This window comes from Ciona robusta, chromosome 1 (genome assembly GCF_009617815.1).
Source record: "Ciona robusta chromosome 1, ASM961781v2".
Taxonomy (NCBI): domain Eukaryota; kingdom Metazoa; phylum Chordata; class Ascidiacea; order Phlebobranchia; family Cionidae; genus Ciona; species Ciona robusta.
The window spans coordinates 11,560,104-11,575,253 of record NC_143235.1 but is presented as its reverse complement, the minus strand read 5'-3'; the positions used below and the strand labels follow the sequence as shown (position 1 = coordinate 11,575,253).

General features: G+C 35.5%; 3 protein-coding genes across 4 annotated transcripts; 1 reads left to right on the top strand and 2 right to left on the bottom strand.

Moving 5' to 3' along the window:
• Nucleotides 1-238: 238 nt before the first annotated feature.
• Nucleotides 239-7,133, bottom strand: LOC149743212 (cytochrome P450 4F4-like). The gene is made up of 11 exons (XM_089886227.1): nucleotides 6,796-7,133; nucleotides 6,168-6,312; nucleotides 5,527-5,659; nucleotides 4,728-4,886; nucleotides 3,894-4,053; nucleotides 3,028-3,162; nucleotides 2,866-2,953; nucleotides 2,291-2,393; nucleotides 1,744-1,960; nucleotides 1,041-1,123; nucleotides 239-636 (listed from the first exon to the last, which is right to left on the bottom strand). The coding sequence occupies exons 1-11, from the start codon at nucleotides 6,988-6,990 to the stop codon at nucleotides 468-470; spliced, it is 1,587 nt and encodes a 528-aa protein (XP_089742353.1). The 5' UTR covers nucleotides 6,991-7,133; the 3' UTR covers nucleotides 239-467.
• A 498-nt stretch (nucleotides 7,134-7,631) lies between these two features.
• Nucleotides 7,632-11,506, bottom strand: LOC149743211 (uncharacterized). Its single transcript, XM_089886312.1, has 6 exons — nucleotides 11,023-11,506; nucleotides 10,472-10,675; nucleotides 9,953-10,109; nucleotides 9,510-9,636; nucleotides 8,910-9,095; nucleotides 7,632-8,398 (listed from the first exon to the last, which is right to left on the bottom strand). The coding sequence occupies exons 1-6, from the start codon at nucleotides 11,248-11,250 to the stop codon at nucleotides 8,275-8,277; spliced, it is 1,026 nt and encodes a 341-aa protein (XP_089742438.1). The 5' UTR covers nucleotides 11,251-11,506; the 3' UTR covers nucleotides 7,632-8,274.
• A 56-nt stretch (nucleotides 11,507-11,562) lies between these two features.
• LOC149743210 (uncharacterized) lies at nucleotides 11,563-15,040 on the top strand. 2 transcript variants are annotated; one of them, XM_089886327.1, is made up of 7 exons: nucleotides 11,563-11,903; nucleotides 12,211-12,414; nucleotides 12,799-12,955; nucleotides 13,442-13,571; nucleotides 13,830-14,015; nucleotides 14,247-14,377; nucleotides 14,695-15,040. In XM_089886327.1, the coding sequence occupies exons 1-6, from the start codon at nucleotides 11,676-11,678 to the stop codon at nucleotides 14,362-14,364; spliced, it is 1,023 nt and encodes a 340-aa protein (XP_089742453.1). In that variant the 5' UTR covers nucleotides 11,563-11,675; the 3' UTR covers nucleotides 14,365-14,377; nucleotides 14,695-15,040. The 2 variants fall into 2 exon arrangements, with proteins under 2 accessions (XP_089742453.1, XP_089742449.1); XM_089886323.1 differs by having other exon boundaries at nucleotides 14,247-15,040.
• The last annotated feature ends 110 nt before the right edge of the window (nucleotides 15,041-15,150 follow it).

Here is a 15,150-nt window from a genome sequence, read left to right as displayed (position 1 = left end):
AACAAATTCAACTTAATACCGGAAACCGTGGTAATATCTAAAGCGTATTGCTTTAGCTTATTTGGTCATGCTTAACCAATGATTAAAATTTAGTCAAGGATTAGCAGAGCTGGCGCCCCTCCAAGTAATTATGTTTCTCCAAATAGACCGCTCCCTGTTGCGGCATGCAGTACTTACGTTTTAAGTAAACCTACTTTAGCAACGACCTCCACAAAGTAAATAAATAAAACCCTCAATGTCTCGGTGGTGCTGGGTGTAATTTTCGTGAGAAGTCAAATTGCGACGAACAGACGCGTGCCCATTTCATATATGCCTACGTGCTTAATAAACGACGATGAATTTAGTATGCGACGTAGTTAATTCTACCACGTATTAAATCGCTGACATTATTAATAATGAAGGTGCCTATAAAATTAATGAAAACATTCCTATCAACATATAACGATTCCGAAGCCGTTTATTGACTTTTAAATTTTCCTTATTTTAATCATGATTCCGTTGGTTGACCGCAACACCAAGGCCGTCTCCATTACGGTGTCCGGAGTGTCATCGTCGATGTATAATTCGTATTTTCTTATGATTTGCCCGACGGCAATCTTCATTTCGTTCATGGCAAAGTTCTGTCCAATACAATTCCTAAAACGAAGACGGTATAACTTGAACATTGCTCGACTTTAGCAGGTTTTGCTACATTTCTGTGGCTGTATTATAACGCAAGTGATATTCTAGCCAATCTATAGTCACCAAAATTGGCTTAAACCGCACTTCGTTAAACGACGCAACACTCGGCTGCCGTCATGCGGTTAGGAAAATTGAGTTATTCCAGATTTAAAACGTGTTTTTTCGTGAACAACTGGTATTGATATAAAAAATATAAAACGCGATAGGCCTAATATTTTAAATGAAAATATTTTAAACTTCACCAATAAATATAAAAAAGCAATATCGGCAGAAGTGTTCACAAACAAAACACATAGCGAAGCTTGCTATATTACAACAGCATTGCAACACCCTGTTGTAAATTACGACCGTGATTTTACCTTGAACCTGCCGAGAAAGGAAGGAAGGCGTGAGGCGACCGTTTCTTTATGTTGTCCTGGGTAAATCGATCTGGGTTAAAGACCTGTGATATATTGTAGTGTTATTGTTAAGTAAGTTAATTCGCCAACAACAAGCTTTTTGTTGCTTTAAACCCCATAACTTGTGATTATATTAACCTTATGATTTCTTATAGTTATCGTTTTATAGTGTTGACGTGTAAGATGGGATAGTGTTAACGCCTATACATGAAAATGTAAGAAAACGGTTACACTATTCTGTAAATGTTCTTTGTTTATTACCAAATGGGACGAGAAAATAGAAAGAAAACATTTCCCATCTTGCCCCACCTTTCGATATAAATTTCCTTTAAAGAGAGTTTAATAAAAAAACACCAAAGCCCTGTCGCTACAAAGGTGAATTAAAAGTTTGATTTTACAGCAGCGTAAATGAACTATGTACATATAACAATTTCGTAAAATTTTATTAATATAGTAGACTGGGGGAAGACGGGACATCTTTAGCACATAATATCCAAATATCATGATCGTGTTTTAAATAATTAACAACGGTCTATGGAAGTCGTGAGGATACAGTTTTATAATTCTTTAAATGTTCTTTGTTTACCAATAAATGGGACAAGAAAATAGAGTTAAAACGTGTCCCATCTTCCCTCACCCTACTATATATACAGCAGAGATTCACCTCTGGTTCTTCCCATACATGTACATTCCTATGCAATGAGAAGATCTGGACTCCTGCGAACGACCCCTTCGCTAATGTAGTTGGAGGGACGTTATGAGTTTTGCTTTTAAAAGTCAGGGGTTGATCAAGTTGGCGACTAATTGCTGGCACCGGTGGTCGAATTCTTAGCGTTTCCTTGATACACATTGTCAGGTATTGTAACTTGGTCAGGTCTGACCTGTGGAGAAATAATGTGCCAGAAAATTATGGATTTGTAATATTTTAGGAAACTGCAGAACTTAAGTCTAAATATATCGAGCAAACTGCAGACGGTTCTATAACCGTGCGTTTGTATTTAAGTCGGACATAGTTTTGTATGATACTCAGATAGGCAGTTATAGTGCGGCAGAGGCATATAACTTTATTTAATCAACGTCTCTACTTATAATTTTGGTTTTAACAACTGTTGTTTTGCCGCTATATTCGTTTGAAATATTTCTAAATCTTCGCTACCGAAATCGAAGAGACAAATAAGAGTAAATTCATTAATATTAACATTAGTGATTACCAATCAATGTCTTCTTTGTCTTTCAGAACTTCTTCTAGTTCGTCTCTGCATTTTTGTTGATATTCTGGATGTTGAGCCAACATGTACAACGACCATGAGATGCCTGGAGTTTACCGTCATTAGGAAGATTCACATCACGTATGTTACTTATTTATAATATGTTAAATTTTATACATAACAGGGTGGGAGAAGATGGAACACATCTTCCTTTTTGTCGTCCCATTTGGTAGAAAACAAAAAACATTTGAAGAATTATAAAACTGCATCATCGCAACTCCTATAGACCGTTGTTAATTGTTTAAAACACGATCAGGATGTTTGGATAACATGTACTAAAGGCGCCCTTCTTCCCATGCATTATTATACTATTTTTACATTCTATATCCAACGTGCGCTTTTTAAAGTGACGCCAATAAGACCCCTCCGAAAAATTTAAAAAGCAAATTCCTCCACAATATACGGTGTATAACTGGTAAGCGACAACGAGTGGTCTGAATAACAATTCCCATGTTATACCGACCGCCATTTTCCCCCTCACACTAGAATAAAATAAGTTTAATTCATTCACTCATTACCGCTTGCTGTAGTATCATGTCCTTCGTTTAAAAACGTATCAACCTCGTTTTCAATTTCCACATCTGAAAGTCCTATTCCATTTTCGTCCTAGAAAAATGTTCTTTTTTAGTTGAAAACGTATAAGGGAACACTTTATCTGTACATAAGTGCGTTTTACTTACTTTAGTATGCAGCAAAATGTCCAAAAAGTCAATATATTTTCCTTTCCTTGTAACTTGTGCGGTTTCCGATCCTTCAGTGACCGTTTCTGAAACCTCACTTGCTTTTTTCAATTCTTCCTTTCTTTCCCGAATAACCTGGTTAAAATAGTCACATAAATGTGATCTTGCCGAACTGCGGGTACGATGATATTCTTCGTGTATTATCAAATGGGACGAGAAAGGAGAATGAAAAAATGTTTCATCTTATATACCCTATCCTTATAATGGTGTAGGGTACTTATGCGACTTGAAATAGTTTAGCATACAAACACTAATATTTTTAGTTTACTTTGTCAAATTGTACAGAACAATTGTATATGTTGCCTTTTTGAAACTTGCTGTCATGTCTGCATTTCTGCAGATGCAGATATTCCTAAACTATAACTAAAGATTTTACATAAAAATGCAGAACATGACTGAATCTCAAAATGTACAGTTCAGAGCGTTTTAATTAAATGATGAAATGTAATACAGTTATTCATTTATCCTTAAGCGTATAGCTATCACTGCCTGTAAAGCAGTGGTAATGGGTTCGAGGCTCGTCGCTGCTACCATTGTGGGCGTATGTGTCCTTGATGGGTAGCAGGACACTTAACAGCTCCAACATATTAGTGTTCACTCCTTGGGCAGGACACTTAAATTGCTCCAACCCAGTGTTCACTAATGGTTGTTCAAATTATCAGCCATACATAAAAAATAATAACCCACAATGTACCGTACATGCTGGTAACCCGTTACCTGGCACAAAGTGTATGATAACGCCTGTCGTTTTCCGGCCACGCGAGGATAAAGTAAGTTACATTCATTCATTCATTCATTCAACCTACCTGTTTTGTTTGCTGGTGTACAATCTCTAAGGCTGCTTTGTATTTTCGTCCCGTAGAAGATCGCCAGAAGATCCACTCAATATGTAATAATGGATTACTTATCCTTGCCATTGTTAAGGTGGAGAGATCACGCACAGCTTGTAAGTATGTATTCTTCTGTCTGTTGATAATATTGCAAACTGAGAAATTGTTTTTGTTTTTATTTTGGTTTAGTTTTAAGAAAAAACGCATAGTAGGATGGGGTCACTGCTATTTTCAATCTAAACAGCGAACAGTAAAATGTTAATCAACTAAATACCTACATACAACCAACTTACGCCACCAAATTACAATAACTGCTTCTGTGTCCCAAAAAAGTGTAGTAGCGTGGGGTAAGATGAGAAATAGGGGTATTTTGATGAAAGATATCAACTCTCTTTGTCTGGTATTATAAATATATTATACGATGAATATGAAAGTGTGTAGATGGACGTATTGCAAAAAAATGGCGTAGAAAATAGCATTTAAAATAGCTTTTATCTATCAATAAATGCAAGTAAATGCAAGTAAAAGCAAGTAAATGCAAGTAAATGCAAGTAAATGCAAGTAAATGCAAGTAAATGCAAGTAAATGCAAGTAAATGCAAGTAAATGCAAGTAAATGCAAGTAAATGCAAGTAAATGCAAGTAAATGCAAGTAAATGCAAGTAAATGCAAGTAAATGCAAGTAAATGCAAGTAAATGCAAGTAAATGCAAGTAAATGCAAGTAAATGCAAGTGAATGCAAGTGAATGCAAGTGAATGCAAGTGAATGCAAGTGAATGCAAGCGAATGCTAGTAAATATCAGCCGTCTACCTTTCTTTCAATCCTTCTATCTTAAACGACATTGCGCATTGTAGCATTGTGTCCAGTGTCATACTGTTGACATCTTTATAAATATCAAAAGCAACGTTGGTCTTGGTCGTCCATTTTTCTATCATGGTTTTAATGCAGTTGTTCGAAATTTCAGCGTATCTGTAACAACGTAAGGTTTGTTAAGAAATTTGGTGCATAGTTCTATTTCTTTTAGTATTGTTGTTAAACTAGGGCAAACCATCAAAACTTAAACTAGGGCAAACCATCAAAACTCAAGCCCCCTAACTAAAAAAAGCAGTACGCGTTTTAACATGATTTTCAGAAACTCGTCAGAACTGAATGTTAAAATTATAAAATAGCCGAATTCGGCAGAGCGGCTTGAATTAGAATCCTAATTACCACATACAGCGAGAAAAAATTAAACGTAAACCCGACACCGATAATTACAGTGATAAATTCGGTTTGCTTTGTTGTAACAGTTAGGAATGCGATGTAGTAAATAGTTACCTAAGTGTTCGGTTTATATTGTAGGGTGGGAAAGATAGGACACCTTTTCATTCTATTTTCTCGTTTAAAACGCGATCAGGATGTTCGGATATTATGTGCTATAAGAGCTAGGTGCTGTCCTGTCTCCCACCCTATACGATATTAATATATTCGCCAATCATTTCATATCTGCTGATTTATTTCCTATGTAGATTATCTTTGAAATGTAAGCTGAACTTTGCACTTGTAAGCGAAAACCGCGTACTAGTACTTTAACACCCATTAAACAAATTCTGTCAATATTTAAACTTACGGTTTAAGAATGCTGAAGTGAAAAGCTGGTGTGAGCAGGTGACGATTTCGCATCCATTTCTTACCATTGCTGACTAACAAACCATCTCCCAACCATGGGCGGAGAAACTTGTAAACGTATTCGTTTTTGGGAGCTAAAAATGTTAAAATATTTTATCTTTTTAAAAAAAATGATCTTATGATGTGATTTTTCATGTTCTGAAAAAATATACGCAGTAAAATATAATCATAGTAGAGTGGGATAAGATGGGACACCCTTTCTTTTTATTTTCTCGTCTCATTTGGTTTTAATCAAAGAACATTCGAAAAATTATAAAACCGTATCTTCACGACTCCCATAGACCGTTGGTAATTGTTTAAAACACGATCGGGGTATTTCGATATTATGTGCTAAAATTGCCTCGTCTTTCCCCACCCTATTATATATATATAGTAGGGTGGGGAAAGATGGGACACATTTTCATTCTGTTTTCTCGTTCCATTTAGTAGTAAACAAAAAACATTCAAGAATTATAAAACTATATTAGCTTACGACTCCCATAGAACGTTGTTATCGGTTTAAAACACGATCGGGATATTTCGATATTATGTGCTAAAGGTGTCCCGTCTTTCCCCACCCTAATATATATACTAAAGCCATACCTGAACTAGCAAGGAGTGTTATAGCTGTTTCGGAGTGATGAGTAGTTGCTTCTGACATTAAAGGTCCAAACCATGTTGTCACCCAAGCGGGTGTTTGTATGGTACGTTGGGCTCGTTTTAATAGACCATGTTCTTGTGGTGGAAACTAAATGGAAAAAATAATATGATTTTTTTATTAGTTAACGGATTTTTGTCGCCTATGATTGGAATTTTTAGTAGTATGTGCGTTTAATTTAAACGTTTTTGACTTATATTTCAATTGCAAGTTTGAATGTGAATGAAGGTTATAAAGCATGTTTGCTTTTACACTGCAGCAGCTTAACATTAGGCCACGCTCTTATTAAAGTGTTTTAAACCCTTCATAGTAAGCTATATATAGGAGTGCTTTATGCTCCATATTATGCCATTTAAAGCGTTTGAAACTCTTCATAATATACCACAAAAAAAACTAAAATTTATAATTGCTTCAACAAACGGTAATACTGAAACGATTAAACGAGCGATGGCCTTTATCGGCACAAGTTACGCTTGAGGGGACAAACAATCTGCTTCGTTGTGTTTACAGCGAGTGCTAAAACTTTCGCTGTGTGTCAGTGAACATATTTTAAAACTGCAATAGTTAACTTACCAAGCGTAGGTGGCCGAAAAACCAATGCTTTTTAAAGAAGCCAAGCCCAACCTGTTTTTCTAAATTGCTAGAAGATTGGCGTAATTTTGCAATGGGCAAAATGTAGTTTAATATCACAAACAGCGTTGCAAATATTAAAGCAATGTCGCCCACCACAGTTGACGTTAACACGCCGTTTGCCAGTGCAAAGCTCATCTTGTATTAGGCACTTAACCCTTATAGAATGGTACACGAATGTAAAAAGCAATCTATATTTGCGGTTAAACGCTGTTAAACCTCAAAACTTTAAATATGCGCAACCTCGAAACTTACTAAGCATTAGTTGGTGTCTAACCAAAGTTAAAAAAAAAGTCTGTAGGGGTTTATTGACATATATATTTTAGGAAAGTGCAAAAAGTAATTAACATGCTACAGACACAAAAACTCAACAGACCTTATTTCGGCTGTACCTCAATGTTCAACTAGTTCACATATTACATTCTAGTCTGACCTTGGTTGTACGTCTGACCGAGCTGGAGAGTCCGATGTACACTAGCTATAGTTCGTTACACTCGTTACGGTAGAAGTTGACTGTTGGTAAATATAGACTTAGCTGTAAATGTTTGATAAAAATGCGCACGTAATATAAGTAAAACGTGATCCAGCACGACACGTATGTCAGGTATGTGTATTTAATTGTTTAACTAGTTTTTAAAAAATGTTACTCGCCACACGTCAGCAAGAAAGATGATGCAATTTTCTTTTCAATACCGTGTAAAAGTTTGGTTAATTAAATATTAACCGCATGTACAGGCAATAAGATCGTTGTGTCTGACAACATGTTTATATGCACTTGGTTTTGTTGTAGTAGAAAAACCAATAACGCCACCATTCTTGTCGTGTTTTAGTCCATTACAAGATTATATTTTCTCATGTTTTGACAGTATGGATTTTGTCGTGTAATAAACAGTATATATTAATATATAGTTCGTAACTTTTATGAAACAATAACATTCTGGATGTAGTGTCTTGAACTTTCGTCGAAAAAGTTTGAAATTAAGCTTTCTTTCAATTGTTTATTGCCAAGGAATAAACAGGCCACACAACTAAAGATACAACATTGTCGGTTTTAATAAAAACGTAGTGATTTAAAGTGAAACAACAAATAGAATAAAGACGTCTGAACGGCAAAGATACGAAAAGTTGCGAAGACGTAGAACACGTGTTTAACTTTTACAACTACGTGTAAACTATAAATACAGCACGGTAGAGAAGATGGGACACCTTTTCATTCTATTTTGTCGTCCCATTAAATAGTAAACAAAGAACATTCAAATGATTATAAAACCGTTTTCTCACGACTACCATACACTGCTGTTATTTGTTTAAAACACGATCAGGATATTATGATATTATGTGCTAAAGGTGTCCCATCTTCCCCCACCCTATTATATAGAATATCAACTAAATATTAAACGTGGGTTTTAAATCCTAATAACACTAGATATCTTCTGTAGTATTTCTTTTGGTGATTGTGGAAACTGCTCGACTGTTTTCGATGCGAATTTGTTGTACTTTTGTATTAGATTGCGTTGCTCTTGCCATGCAGGAGGACAGGTAATGTCTAGGAATAGATTATAATACACACTATGTGTAAACCGGGCGCCGGGACATAGTGGTTAGTGCGCCAGCCTGTAACCCAGAGGTAATGGGTTCAAGGCTCGATGCTGCTACCATTGCGGGCGTATGTGTCCTTGGGCAAGACACTTAACGACAATTGCGCCAGCCAGTTGTCACTAATGGGTTATCCAAACTATCAGCCATACATAAAAAGTCCATAAAATATAATCACCCACAAAGTAACAGGGTAACTCGTAAGCTGGCACAAGTTGTTAAACCCGTGTGTGACGATTGTCGTTTTCCGGCCACGCTAAGATAAAGTCAGTTACATTCATTCATTCATTAAGTTAGTTCGCACATGGCCTACTATAAAGGTTCGCATATTCTTTAGTAGGCCATGGTTCGCATAATAATTAATTTAACGTAAAGGTTTCCTTATAGTTTACGCATAATTAAACCTATAGTTGAGCAAATGGTGTTTAAAAAGCTGTCAACACCCTTCTCCATATACTTACAAGGAGGTTGAGTTAAAGCAGAAGAGAAGACACACCAGGTTGAGAAAACTATCGATGCGAGAAAATAGTAAAGGGATTTCCATAGGTACTACATTGGTGGTGTAAACCATGCCCATCGAACATATTAAGTCAGTTGTAATGCAAATGGATGAGAAAACGAGGCACCGACGTAACGTATTATCCATTCTGTAAAAAAAATAGGGGTTCGTATTATGGCTTGATAGATGCTTCAAAAAAATTGGCTTCAAGAAATAGTCAGCAGCCGTGTTCAAACAATGATCACCCAAAAAGTTTAAACATATATAGTTGGGTAGGGGAAGACACCTATATCACATATATTATCCAAATATCCTAATCGGGTTTTAAACAACGATTCATGGAGTGGTGAGAATATACAATTTCATAATTCCTTGAATTTTCTTTGTTTACTACCGAACGGTACGAGAAAATAAAATGTCCTATCTTCCCACCCTACTAAATATCTACATGTACATTGCTTTATTGTTAAAATTTCTTTCGAACACTTATATATCGGTCTCATTGGCTATATTACAAATTTCGTAAACATGTTAAGTAGTTCAATCGAATCAACCAGCCTACCTTTTGTTAGAAACCGACAAATTTTCTCTGTTCTTTCCGTGTACTCTTAAAATTTTGTAAAAGAGATAAATGTATATGACAGGTATCACTGTTGGAAAGAAGGGGAAGGCAGGATTCTTTGCAGTTGCTGTGAAATAACTTAGTTCGATATTCTCTTTGTTTACTACCAAGTGGGGCGTGAAAAAATAAATAGAATGAAAAGGTGTCCAATTTCCCTCATCTTACTGTACATATAGTAGGTGGGAGAAGATGGGACACCTTTGACACATGCTATTTAAATATCCTTATCGTGTTTTAAACAATTAACAACGGTCTATGGGAGTCGTGAGGATAAGGCGTTATATTTTCATTAAATTTTCTTTGTTTACTACCAAATGAAGCAGGAAAATAGAATGAAAAGGTGTCCCATCTTCCCCATTCCTACTATATATGACATTGCTTACGTGTTTGATAGCAGGAGCCGTTGTCATAGTAAGCCATCGGAATCGCCTCACCGGAGTATATGGGAATCCAAGCAAAAAACACGGGGTATGTCACGGTTAGAAAGGTCACCAAAAATGCAACCGTATGTAACTTTGTAAGCCATGTTGGTAAAAGACTCTGAAGTGAAGCGTTTTTAGAATTGTGAGTGTACATGAATGCAATTTCGTATTAGGTTCGAAAGATAATCATATATTTTGGAAAGAAAAAAGAGATGCGGGTCAGTTTATATTTGATTCATTTTTAATATAACCTTATTAACCTGTTTAAGTTGTAATGTAACTTTGTAGATGTTTCGTGATTTTTAACATAAATTTGGTGGTCTATTTTTCGGGATGGTATATTTACTACAAGCGTATACTGCGTAATAGAGGAAATAGGGTATTTCTATTGTTTAAAACGTAATCAAAAATCGTTACAAAAACCCTAATAAACTTGAAAACTTGTATTAACTTGCAAAGTATTGTATAGCGATAGCCTACCTTAAGAACTGCCTTACTTTGCAGACGATGCTGTCTCACCATAAGGAATACGTAAACGAATGCTAAACAACACGGGAACAGAGTTGGACCAAGTATCCGCAGTGCTGTAGTGCATAAACGGTTGGTGTATGTCAACGGCACAATTTGTTGAAGCAGGAAAAATATGCAGTCACACATCATCACCAAGTTGCAGGAGATAAAGCACTAATTTTGTAAGTATATGTGTTAACATCTCCCTTAAGACTTAAAACAGTATGTGTCAAATGCTTATAACTATAAGGTACAGTTATCTCCCAAAAATAATTTATAGAAAACAATTTACCTTTTTAAAAATATCACTCTGCTATACATTAGTCGGGTGGCAAAAGATGTCTTATTAAGTATATGTTATCCCATAAACAAAAAGTCAAAATGAATTAATGGTTTAAGGATGCTTCTGTCAAAAGAGAAGTAACAAAACGAGACATTTCATCTAACCCGCCATCTCGCCCCACTCTACCAAATATGGAATTTGTATAAGAAATTTTTTTTAAAAACAAAGAAGTGAAAACCTTTTTCAGGATGGAAACTTTCTTCCAAATTTGCCAAGCGCTGAGTTTTATTCTCGATTTGTTGGTCTTTTTACGAATACTTTTCCATGTCGAGATAGTTTCCAACAAGAATAAAAATACCTCGCAAACTACAATGACTGATACAGTAATTATAACCAAGAGATTCTGCTTAATTTTTCCCGATTGTGGAACGAATAACTGAAAATCCAGCTCTCCCGAACCAAACATTGTAAACTAACAGATAAGCATGGGTATTTTAACCGCTTTTATATACAGTTACTCATACTTAGTGTCGGGTAACATATATAAATACATGTGTTTGGTAAAATGAGGCTACGGTAATTATGCGACTGATTAGTATAAATCATGTATTAGTATCTGTATTTCGAAACGTTTTCGCCGATATGCATTGTCGTAATCAACGTGTAATTGGGACGGCCAGCGATAATTTTTAAATTTTTAAAAAGTTTAAACTACGTAAATGGTTTGCTATAGTTATGTACGTACTTGGATAAAATATTTAAACACAACATATGTCGCTGTTACACAAACGCATCTCAACTAACAAACACGCATTATCTGTTACCCAACACTGTGTTTTGCTGACTGTATATAAAAGTGGTTGAAGCTTGTTTATTTTTTTAGTTTACAATATGTTGGGCTCGGGAGAGCTGGATTTTCAGCTATTCGTTTCACAATCGGGACAAATTAAACAGAATCTCTTGGTTTTAATAACTGTGTCAGTCATTGTAGTTTGCGAGGTATTTATTTTCTTGCTGGAAACTATCTCGACATGGAGAAGCATTCGTAAAAAGACCAACAAATCGAGAATAAAACTGAGCGCTTGGCAAATTTGGAAGAAAATTTCTCTCTTGAAAAAGGTTTTTGGTCATCTTTTGTTTACCGAATTAAATTTAGTTTTATATCCCCACATCTCTGAAAAAAAGATATATACAAACACTCCGCCTAATCTTGAACCTGTTATAAAAACTGCATGTGAATCCACTAACATTTATGATAAAAGCAATATAGTCGCCTTTGAATATTTTTATTTTGTGGCCGCGTAAATTAATACCATTCAAATAAAAAGCGGAACAAGTTATAGAACATAAAAATGCACCTTATATTACGCTTTTATGTTCTATAACTTGTTCCGCTTTTCTTAACCGTAACCTATACAAATTTCAGTGTTTTATTTGCTGCAACTTTTTCCTGATATTCGACTGCACGTTACTTATTTTGCAACAAGCTGTCCCCCTCACATACACCGATCTTTTATGCACGATCGCTCATCGGGTACTTGGTCCAACCCTAATTACAAGTTGCACAAGCTTTGTTTACTGTTTCCTCTGGGTGCGACAGTATGGCCTTCAAAACAAGCCACTGCTAAAAGTACGTATATACGCCCATAAACAAATCAAATATTATTAATTCTCATTTTCAAATGATGTTAGTTTGAAAATCCAGTCGTGACAAACTGTGGTCTCTTTCCTTATAACGTTTTTATTTAAAACAAGATCAGGAAACACTGGACTGTTTAAAAACCATCAGGAAATATATGATTTATATGCTAGTAGTATCCCATTCTACCCCACACTCTCCACAGTTCTATATACGTTTAAAAAGTTTTTTTCATAAATATTGGATAAATATGAATTGGTAAACCCAGTGCCTACAGAAACACGTGTGTGTATATTTTAGGTGACTCTCATACCTTCTTCTTAACACTACACGCGACGAAATTGTACTAACAAAATTACGTAAATTTTATCTCAGAGTGCTTTGCCACCATGGCTGCCAAAACTAAGCATTGTGACGCTCACGATCACTGTACTGTGCCTGTTGTTTCCCATATTCCTAGCTTGGGTTCCGCTTAGTTCTGGATATCCTGTTGTGGTCTGTTACTATAGCAACAGCTCATGTTATCAAATACGTAAGTAAGACTGTATACTGTATGAAATATACATACGTAAAGTTTATGTTATTTTTGTTGGATCATGCAGAAAGGCTTACCGTATCAAACAAAGGCGTATATTTTGGTTAATTGTGTATAGTCTGACAAATTTAAGTTTTAAAACTCTGTTAGAAAAAAAAAATTATGATATTAATTTGGATGAGGGAATTGTAATTGCTGGTTTGTACTAACCAAAGCAATAAAACATGTTTGTTTCGTTTTAGCTCCAACGCTGTAACTACAGCCATATAGCCTACATGTTATATGTAGTGACCTTTTAACTGTAAATGCGTATTATTAAAATCACACTTGAGCACGTCCTGGGATGCTGTTTCATTAAAGATTGTCCGCGAAAATAATATAGTCTGAAACATTGTTTTAAGCTATTTCACAGTGAATTAACTTGAATGCGTGTTTCACATAATGATATGCAGCACATCACTCTAATAGTTTTACTCTGAACAGCCTCCCAAATAAAGAGTCCGGTGTTGCTTGTGTTTCCGACTTTAATTCCAACGGTTTACATTTTCCTCTTCTACAAGATATCCAGCTATCACAAAAAGGCTTCGGCATCAATACAAGCATCTAGTAAAAGGTGGTATTGTTATATTTAAAATAAAGAAAACAACTACAGTGAAATAAGTTATATACTTATATACATTATTGGAAACTGGCAAAAATACAAGAATTGTTCACACTAGGGATAATAGGGATCAGTGTGCAAATCTTCCTTCAGAGTAACAACTCTAGAAGGCCGGTGGTTCAGCCTTTTGCGGTAGGCAACGACCGTATGGGACCACTAGGCCATAAAGAACCCCTAATTAAGTGACATTAATATGTTTTACTTTTACAGCTTGGATAGTATGCTACAGCGGTGCTTAATAGTCTCGTCAATCTGCATTTTTACAAGCATTATATGTAATGTTGGCATTATGTTCAGTACCAATCATGTACCCATTGAGATTACACAGCTTTTCGCGCGTATCGATTCCTTTGTTAACCTTGCTTGTCTTCTCTTCTGCTTCAAAACGAACTCCTTGTAAGTAGTTGTGCGTTCGTTGTTAATTTTTTGGTATTGCAAACACGTTAAATTGCGCTTACGTTGAAGGATCGAATTGGCCTATACTAGAATTTTGTAGAACATGAAGTACGATAGATGCATTTTTTGGAGTACGATATATGGTTTGAGAACCTTTCCGTAATCAGTGGGCAACTATTCTTACATGTAGCCTACCCTGTATCTAAAATATATGTTAAAATATTATTTTAGACAAGCTATCTACTCTACTATGCGACAAAAACAATTCTCGACAAAGGTGATCCGAATTGGGAACAACGTATCTAAAAAAGGCGTCTTTACCACAATTTCAGAAACAACCGCTGCTTAACAGTGTATTTCATGTCAGTGAAGTACTATTAATACAAAATTAATGCTCATAATAAAATATTCATCCATGTATGTTCTTTTTATTATTTATTCTTTATGGATGAAGTCCTTGTCAAAAGGACATGGGAATTAGGCCAGGTTTGGCCCATTACCCAAGCACCCGGAAAGCCCGTGTAAGTCCTTTGTGCGACTATAAGTTCCGCGACACACTGCATCGCACTTGGACGCGTATATTTTGCACGTTTTTTTTTTAACTTCATGTGCTTACGAGTTACCACACTTTTCAACTTTGTGTATGATTTTGTTTGATATGGCTTATATTAATATGCAGGCGCCTAAACCACTGAGCCACGGCCCTGGACAATCCATGTATGTTGATTGTTATTCTAAAAATTGTAATCGAAGGAATAAAATAAATGTACAACGATGAGCGCCCTTTTTACAACTATCCAATGTAAATATGTTTTCAATCGTAAGTGTTTCATTCATCGCTATATTTCTTTGTTTTCTTCATTTGGTCTTTCAATATATGTTAGCAATGTAACACGATCCTTGAGAAGATAAGAAGTTCATGGTTTTAAAGTCGCGTATTTACCAACTAATTAAAAATTACTTTCGATATTTTTGAACGTAAGCAATATTCTCAAACGTGTATTAAATAAAACTAATAATCGCAATTTGTACATTATTTTCAGTTGAACAGGACCTTATAAACTCTCTCGTCTTCGCGTCAACTAGACTGTTATCATACGTGCAACATTTTTACTATTATACGCACTTCGCAGAC